At 37.9% G+C, this 9,994-nt stretch overlaps 1 protein-coding gene across 1 annotated transcript; it reads left to right on the plus strand.

Annotated features, from left to right (window-relative positions):
• Nucleotides 1-3,560: 3,560 nt before the first annotated feature.
• Nucleotides 3,561-4,502, plus strand: LOC143643625 (olfactory receptor 2D3-like). Its single transcript, XM_077112231.1, has one exon. The coding sequence runs from the start codon at nt 3,579-3,581 to the stop codon at nt 4,500-4,502; it is 924 nt and encodes a 307-aa protein (XP_076968346.1). The 5' UTR covers nt 3,561-3,578.
• Nucleotides 4,503-9,994: the final 5,492 nt, after the last annotated feature.

Genomic DNA, 9,994 nt, shown 5'->3' on the forward strand with positions numbered 1-9,994 from the left:
TTACACTTCTTTTCCCCCTTTTGTTCAGGATGGCTTTATTGATCCCATGGTGCCAGGGCCAGGCTCATCCCTGGGAGTCATCTCCACCCTGCCGGGGAGACTTTCACCCCTGGATGCTTTGTTCCATGTAGGGGGGAGGACAATGATTTCACTTGCAGAGTTGGGCTTAGAGAGAGAGGCCACATTTGAGCCACAAAAGAGGTCCTTCAGAAGTGACTCTTAGGCATACCTATAGGTAAGCTAAATTCTCAGCTACATACATAAGCATAGACTTCTTGTCATGTTGAAACATTGTATGAATTCACTTTTGAATATTGCTCTGCCCTTGGACTTAACAGTAACAAGGGCCAGTGGGTGCCCTTTATATTCAGCACAGCTTGAGATGTTGTTTTTTTCTTCTTGTTGTTATTTGAAACTGCCAACATCCTATTTTTCTATGCTGTGGTATAATTAAAAAATAAAAATGATCTATTCCTTGAAATTTATATGGGATACATATGTAAGACCACATGTGCCAGAGATTTATGAAATGTAAATATTTAAAAACCATCATAGTTTTTCTTACATTTTTCAGTCTATTTCATTGCTTTTTTCAAAATTGGTAACTAAAACTTTAAAAATGTATTGATTGGGTGGTGCGATGGTGGCTGAGTAGCAGATTTCTCGCCTACCGTGCTGGAGACCCAGGTTCGATTCCCCATGCCTGCCCATGCAAAAACAGCAACAACAAAAATGTACTGATTGCTTCTAGAAATTCAGCATTTATTTTACTAAATATGTGTATGATAACACTTATAATTTTTAAATTAGTCTCAATTAATAGATATACTTAATGTGACCTGTTTTTTTATCTCTCGCTCTTTTTTTTTTCACTTAACCAAGCTCTTAGAATATAATACCATTACATTATTAACAATTTGGTTTTACTGAACAGTAAGGCATAAGTAGGAATGAGATTGGGGTCAGTATGAAGTAGGCTTTAAATGATCAATTATGGAATTTGGAGTTTATTTAAGGGTACATAGGAAATCACTTACTTTAGAAGATTCATCAGTTAGTGGAATACAGCATGTATTACACTCTAGGGTGTAGAAAGAAACTGGAAGAGCACTGAAATAATACAAGCAGAATGGAATGAAATATTAGAATAGCAAGGATGACAATGCCAATGAAAAGAAAGGGTGGGATTTGAAAGACGATTCAAAGGAAAAATCCAGAGAACTTTATGACTGATAACTGGAAGAAACAAGGAGGGTAAAGAAGTCAAAGCTGATTTTATGTTTTTTAGGCTATGATCATTAGGAAAATTGGTCATACTGTTTGTAGGATTAAGGAAGTTAAAATGATCTGTAGAATAAAATTAAGAGTTCAGTCAATACATTGATTTTGAGGCAGAAATAAAATATTCTATTGTAAATAACCAGCAGAAATTGAAAATAGGATTCAAGTTTATAATAGTGGCCAGATATTGGATAATTTTTGAGACATTCCATACATAATTAGTGGTTGAGGTAAAGGACTTGCATGAAATCCTCAATGAACAGCAGGTAGCTAAAGAAAGAAAGGACAGAAAATAAATGGGGAATATTAACAGAGTGTCGTAGGTTTCAGTTACTGATTGTGCAGACATTTTCACAGATGCTCTCAGTCTCCTCTCCTCAATACAAGCTACAGAAAGATAAGCATGTTTGTTTCTTTTCTATGTAAACTATCACCCACAGCCTTATGTTTTCCCCAAATCTTCATTCTGTGGTGCTTTCCATATTTGGCTCCTTTCGTGGACTGAGATCGAGCTTAGAATCAGAGTGTATCTCTAGAAAGGAAGAATATGTATGAATAGAATCTGAACTTCTATTCAATGGGCTGATAGCTTGACTGGGCTGTGGAGCCCAACTGGAACTGAATCCTGGTTCAATATTTACTAGTTCTGAATTTCTGGAAAACTTCTTATCCTCTTTGTGCCTCAGAATCCATATCAAATGGGGACATTAGTAATACTGACCTCTTGGGAATTTTTCAGAATTAAATAATTTAGTAAATATTATATGCTTATAGGAGTGCCTAGAATATTTTAAGTGCCAAATAAAGTAAAATTAGGTTCTTTTTTTCAGTTATTTTTAGTTTTAGCATTATTAACGTTATTATTCTTATTTAAAAGTAGCATGCTCTGCTACTCAGCATACAAGATCCTAGAGACAACAGTTGGGTTCCCATACCTCACCAAGTCTTCTACATTACAAATCTAATCCAGTGTGGTCATCAGTGACACCACACGCACTGACTCCTGCTCCATTTGGCCCCGCTGGAGAACCTGATATATTCCTTGATTGCCCTCCTTAGAGCTGGTTAAACTTGGCTCTTCCTTAAACTTTAGAAATTTGAATGTGACTTTACTACAAAGCTTAGTTTCCCCAGATCATTTTCTAGTTGATAATATTTGAAAACCTTGACCTCAGCCATTTCTAGGAGCCGGCTATTCATGAACAAGCATTTTATGGATTGAAGATAATTTCCTTTGGCTCTGAAGCATTGGCTGGATTTCCCCCCCCCTGCCAAGGCATCTCATGGGATGCCTCCCAGAAATGTATGACACACTTATTTATTAATGTCTCTTGCCCACGGTTGAAGGTTGCATCTTGGGGCATTAACTTGCCTATACTTCCAAAGTTCCCTGGGGAAGACTACTGAAAGACAATGAGTTCTTGAGGTGGAATGCCTGGCACCGGGAGAATCAGAGCTGTTCACCACAGGTGAAGAAGAGGTCAGAGGTGATCTGAGGTTCAGTGTGCCATGGGACTGTATAATCTGATATTCAGAAGTTCAAGATTGTTATGTAGCTCTGACTTCTTTTCCTCATATAAGTCTCCAGATGCTAAAGTCTCATGATGGCATGTATTTTTTTATTATGTGAAATATTTAAGCAAAGGTCAAGATTATGGTCCATTGACATGACCTCTTTTCTTCCCTTACCCTGTTTGGATTGCTAGTTTAAAAGTCGCTTTATAAAAACACTATGGAAAAAACAGGCACTAACAACTACAATTAATCTATTTGACTCCAAACACCATATTTAAACCTTCTACTCTGTTATGGGCAAATTTGTCATTAAGTTCTGTGTGTTGTTGATGGCTTTTAGGTTTTTAGAAATCTAAAAATATAAGTGGTTTTCATTGTCTAAACCAGTTCACCTTATTTTCAGACCCCAAATACAAGTAAATACAAACCATTTAATGAGTTAAAACTATGAAAATTGAATCAAAGCTAATTCTGTTAATATTTCTAAATAGTCATTTAGCAATATATAAATATCTTGAAACCAAGATTTGTTGAGAAACCATATAGAATGTGATTCAGGCTACCAAAAGGATCAAGGAAGGAAAAATGTGTTTAAAATTGTGTAAATTTCTAGAAACAGCAACACACATCCCAATACTATCTATCACTGAAAACAGCTGAATTCTAATGGCCCAATAAGGTGCTCTCATTTAAATAATACATGTTTGCAAAAGTTTATGACATCAGACATACAGAATGCATGTGTTCTCTTTCTGATGACAGGTAAACAGGAATAAACATCAATGGGGGAAGAAAACCAAACATCTGTGATTGAATTTATTTTGCTGGGACTTTCACAAGATCCAAAGATCCAGATTTTATTGTTCTGTGTTTTCCTGATAATTTACTTTCTCTCTGTGTTTGGAAACCTGCTCATAATAATACTTATCCAAACCGATTCTCGTCTGCACACTCCCATGTATTTTTTCCTCAAAAACTTGTCTTTTGCTGATCTCTGTTTCTCTACAAGCATTGTTCCGCAGATGCTAGCCCACTTCCTTGTAAAAAAGAAAACCATTTCCTTTGTTGGGTACTCAATACAAATAGTTGTCTTCCTGCTAGCAGGCTGTACAGAGTGTACACTGCTGGCGGTGATGTCCTATGACCGGTATGTGGCTGTCTGCAAGCCCCTGCACTACTCCACAATCATGACCCAGAGGGTTTGTGCCCAGCTTGCCCTAGTGTCCTGGATCAATGGGGCATTTGTATCTTCAGTGGACAGTGCATTTACGCTGTATCTCCCCTACCAGAGACAGAACATAATTAATCATTATTTTTGTGAACCTCCCGCCCTCCTGAAGCTGGCTTCAGCAGACACCTACAGTGCTGAGATGGCCCTCTTTTCAATGGGTATGGTCATCCTCCTGGCTCCTGTCTCACTCATCCTAGTTTCCTACTGGAACATCATCTCCACTGTGATCCGGATGCAGTCAGGGGAGGGGAGACTGAAGGTCTTCTCTACCTGCAGCTCCCACCTCACTGTCGTTGTCCTCTACTATGGTTCTGGAATATTTGCCTACATGAGACCCAATTCCAAGCTTATGAGTGAAAAAGATAAGGTCATCTCTGTGTTCTATTCAGTTATGACCTCTATGCTGAACCCCATCATTTACAGCCTGAGGAATAAGGATGTGAAGGGGGCCCTCAGGAAGTTGGCTGGAAGATAGTTCACCTTCAGTGGCAGCATTTCTGACATTTATCTTGAGTACTGAGAAGCATTGTGATTGATAAAATGCCACCAACATCCTCATTGTTTCTTCTTTTATGAATTGCCTTTTTTCTTCTCCAAAATATTCATTGAATCCTACTTTCTAAAAGCACTCTGTCTACTGCCTTACAATATGATTTAAGATCAGTGACTTCCTTAAAAGAATTTGCAATTCATTAACAAGATAACACAAATATAGAAATAACTATTTTTAAAGTTAAGTAAGGAAAAGATATTAGAGATAAGAAAAAGGAAAATACTGCATGGATTGAAGTCAAGGGCAATAAGTTATTTGATTATCAGAACATGTCATGAAGAGGACTATATTAAAATGAGACTTGATTTATTAGAAGGATGGACGATTTCAACAAGCAGCACTGGGTGCAGAGAAGATGCCTAAAAGACACTTCAACAGCAACAAAACCACAAAGTGGAAAAGTGAGAGCATTTTAAAAGGAAAGAATTATGTGACAGAAAACAAAAAGTATGGAAGATGGTGGCATAGTGAGGTGTGGAATTTAGTTAATCCTCTAGGGCAGCTAGAAATAGCCAGGAGCTGTCTGGCACAACTGTTTGGGGACTTTTGTGAGCATGCACATATTGTACACCAGTCTGGAATGGGTGGGATGTCCGAGATCCCATGCAGAATGCTAAGTCTTCCAAGCTGTGGAGGCTAGTGCCCATCCTCCCACTGGCATTACATGCTGTCCTGGAGTTGGTTTCTGAGGGGAAAAGAAGCCCTCTCTACTAGGAGTAAGGAAGGTAGCTCAACCAAGCTCTAATTGGGGGAATTAATTAACAAATTCTGACTGCTGAATAGAAGCTCTGAGCACAGATAAAACTGGAGCAAGCATGAAAGGAACCTGGAGGTTTCATTCTGGCAGAGTGGAGATGGGGTTGATGAAAAAAAAAAGCAAACAGAGGCTTTTTGAGTTGGGATGAGCTCAAAGTAATGGAAAAGGAGGTGCACGGAGCCAGGTACCAATTCCAACTGTGGATTGGCAAACCCAGGGAGCTGGGGGCTGTGAAAAGGACTTTTTTCTCAGATTTTTTTTTTTAACTTCCTAACAGCCCATTAGATAGAGCTGTGCGTATTCTCAGGCTTCAGCACTGCCCCAGGAAAGGGTGAAATTAAGATATGTTTGAGAGGCAATTTACTAGTCAGGTGAAGGAGATAATTCCCTAAAGTGCATACCTGTAAGTAGCCTCTACTGGGAGCAAGGGAAGGTAGCTCAGCCAAGCTCCAATTGTCTTTAACTCCCACAGAGAGGAGGTGGGACTGACAGACAAAAAATAAATTGAAATAAAGTTAAAAAGAATTAATGACAGGGATTTTGGGGTTAGCTGAGCTCAATGTCCTGGAAAAGGGAGCACATAGAGCCAGGTACCAACACGGGCTCATGACTGGGGACTTTGGGGGCTGGGGACTGCCTATGAAAGGGATAGTTTTCTTCTTCTTTTTAACAACTATTCTAAGCAACTCATTAGAGAAAGTCTCAGGCATTTTTAATTGTAGTGGGATCCGTCCAAGGATTGAATTAAGATAGGTCAGAGAGGCAAAGTAATGAGTCAAGTGGGGGAGATAATTCCCTAAAGGGTGTATCTTCCCCATGAAAAGTTTGGGGGTGTGCCCAGCTCAAGTTGTGGCCCTCCTTCAGGGAGTTCAGGACCCAGGGGCTGGAAAACAGAAGTAACCTAAGCTCACCTTCTATCACTGCATCTGTCTCAAACACACCCCTGGCAGGGAATGTCTGCTGAGAATGAAAAGCACCACATCATTTTACCATGGTGGGGAGCTGTGGGCTGACAAGTGCCACCTGCTGGGCAGGATAGGAAAAGCACAGAGTCAAGAGGCTTCATAGTTAGGTCTGACAACCTGCTGGGTCTCACTCTCAGGGAAACTTGATACTGATCGTACCTCCTGAGACCAGGGCCTGTGTTGTCTGGTAAAATCTGATTGAGGTCAATCATATCTGGGGAAATCCTCCTCAAAAAAAGGCTCCATATAGGCATGGCAAGAACTAGAAAAATAAGAGCTGAAAAATTCTGATCAGTTAAACAGAAGGTATTCTAGAGGTCTAGATACCAGCAAAAAAATATGTCATACTGGGAAAAGATATGGCCCAGTCAAAGGAACAAACTAGCATTTCAAATGAGATACAGGAGTTGAAACAATTAAGAATGATCAGACAGACATGCAAAATCATGTAAAAAATCAAATCAATGAGTTGAGGGAAGATATGGCAAAAGAGATGAAGATATGACATATAAAATCCAAAGACAAAATGGTAGAAGAAAGTACTGCCATTATAGTAATAACATTAAATGTTAATGGATTAAACTCCCAAATCAAAAGGCATAGTCTGGCAGAATGGATTTAAAAACTGAACCCATCTATACGCTATCTACAAGAGACTCACTTTAGACCCAAGGGCAAAAGTGGTATGAAAATGAAAGGTTGGGAAGAGATATTTCAAACAACAACAAGAAAAAAGCAAGGGTAGCTCAACTAATACCAGACAAATTAGACTTCAAATGTAACACAATTGAAAGAGACATAGAAGGACACTATGTATTAATAAATAAAATAAACAATTCATCAAGAAGACATGACAATCATAAATATTTATGCACTGAGCCATAGTGCCCCAAAATGCATAAGGCACATACAACATTGAAGAGAGAAGTAGATACCTCTGTTTGTTGGAGACTTCAGCACACCTCTCTGAACAATGGATAGAACATCTAGACAGAAGATCAATAAGGAAACAGATGTTGAATAGTACAATAAGTGAACTAGACTTAACAGACATTTAGAGAAAATTGCACCTCACAACAGCAGTATACACATTTTTGTCAAATACTTATGTATCATTTTCCAGGATAGATCACATCTTGGGTCCCAAAGTCTGAATGAATTTAAAAAGGATCAAAATTATACAAAACATTTTCCTGGGTCATAATGGAAGGAAGTTGGAAATCAATAAAGGTAAAAGGTGGGAAAGTTTGTAAATACTTAGAAGCTAAACAACATACTCCTAAACACCTAGAAGGCCAAGGGAGAAATTACAAGAGAAATCATTAAAGATCTTGAGGCAACTGAAAGTGAAATCACAAAATATCAAAACTTATGGGATGCAGCAAAGGTAGTGCTGAAAGGGAAATTAATTGCCCCACATGCTTATACTAAAAAGGAAGAAAGAGCAAAAACTGAAGGATTAATTGTTCACTTAGAAGAGCTAGAGAAAGAACAGCAAACTAAACCTAAAGTAAACAGAAGGAAAGAATAACAAAGTCACATGCAAAAATCAATTGTGTTTCTATATACTAGTAATGAGCAATCTGAGGAGGAAATTAAGAAAAAATTTCATTTACAATAGCAATCAAGAGAATCAAATATTTAGGAATAAGCTTAACTAAGCCCACAAAAACCTATACATAGAAAATGGCATGAAATTGCTAAAAAAAAATCAAAGAAGGCTTCAATAATTGGAAGGGCATACTGTATTCATAGATTGGAAGAGTAAATATAGTTAGGATGTCAATTCTACTCAAATTAATTTATAGATTCAACATAAAAACAATTAAAATCCCAACACCTTACTTTGCAGAAATAGAAAAAACAGTAACTAAATGTATTTGGAAGGACAGGGCGCACTAAATAGCTAAAAATATCTTGAGAAAGCTGAATGAAGTGGGAAGTTTCACACTATCTGACTTTAAAGCATATTACAAAGCTACAGTGGTCAAAGCAGCATAGTACTGGCGTAAAGATAGATATACTGATGAAGGGAATAGAATTGAGGGATCAGAAGTAGACCTTCTCATCTATGGACAGTTGATCTTTGAAAAGGTGAACAAACCAATTCAGCTGGGACAGAAAATCCTCTTCAATAAATGGTGTTTGTAGAAAAGGATATCCATATCCAAAAAATGAAAGATGACCCACATCTCACACCTTATACAAAAATTAACTCAAAATGGATCAAAGACCTAAACAGAGCTAGCAATATAAAACTTTGGAAGAAAATATAAGGAACTATCTTAAAGAACTTGTGATAGGAGGCAGTTTTCTAGATCTTATGCCAAAGCATGAACAATGACAGAAAAAAATAGATAAATGAGATCTCCTCAAAATTAAGTACTTTTAAGCATCAAAGGAGCTTGTCAGAAGAGTAAAAAGGCAGCCTATGGAGTAGGAGACATTATTTGGAAAGATATATCAGGTAAGGGTTTAATATCCAGAATGTATAAATAGACCCTACAACTCAACAACAGAAAGACAAGCAACTCAATTAAAGAATGGGCAAATGACATAAATAGACACTTTTCCAAAGAGAAAATATAAATGGCTCAAATATATATTTTAAAAATACTCAACTTTACTGGCTATTAGGAAAATGTAAATCAAAACAACAATGAGATATCATCTCACACCTACTATAATGGCCATCATAAAAAAAAAAACAGAAAATGACAAGTGCTGGAGACAATATGGTGAAAGAAACACACTTATTCACTGTTGGTGGGAATGTACAATGGTGGAATCAGTTGGAAGGCAGTTTGGTGGTTCCTCAGTATGCCGGTTTGAATCTGTTGTGAACCCCAGAAAAGCAAAGTTCTTTAATCCTCATGCAGGATTGCTGGGTGGGAACTTTTTGATTGTGTCCATGGTGATGTGACCCACCCATTTGTGGGTGGTAACTTTTGATTAGATGGTTACCATGGAGATGTGTCTCCACCCATTTAAGATGGGGTTTGCTTACTGGAGCCTTTAAGAGGGAACCATTTTGGAAATAGCTATAGAGTTCATGTAGCCAGAGACCTTTGGAAATGAAGAAGGAAAACACCCCTAGGGGAGTTTCATGAAATAAGAAGCCTGAAGAGAAAGCTAGCAGGTGTCACCATGTTTGCCCTATGCTTTTTCAGTTGATAGAGAAACACTGAATATCATCAGCCTTCTTGAACCAAGGTAACTTTAACTGGATGCCTTAGATTGGACATTTCTATATCCTTGCTTTAATTTGGGCATTTTCACAGCCTTAGAACTGTACACTTGCAACTTAATAAATTCCCCTTTTTAAAAGCCATTCCATTACTAGTATATCACATTCTGGCGGCTTGCAAACTAACACACTCAGGAAGCTAAGTGTAGAATTGCCATATGATCCAGCAAATGTCATTACTAGGTATATTTCCAGAGGAACTGAAGGCAGGGACATGAATAGATACTTGCATATCAATGTTTATGGCAGCATTATTCACAATTGCCAAGAGATAGCCCAAATGTGGGTTCACCAAAGCATGAGTGGATAAACAAACTGTGGTATAAACTTACAATGGAATATTATGCAGTGGTAAGACAGAGTAAAGTCATGACACATGCAACAAATTGGATGAAACTTGAGGATGTTATGTTCAGTGAAATTAACCAGAAACAAAAAGACAAAT

The sequence above is a fragment of the Tamandua tetradactyla genome, chromosome 8 (genome assembly GCF_023851605.1).
Source record: "Tamandua tetradactyla isolate mTamTet1 chromosome 8, mTamTet1.pri, whole genome shotgun sequence".
Lineage (NCBI taxonomy): Eukaryota > Metazoa > Chordata > Mammalia > Pilosa > Myrmecophagidae > Tamandua > Tamandua tetradactyla.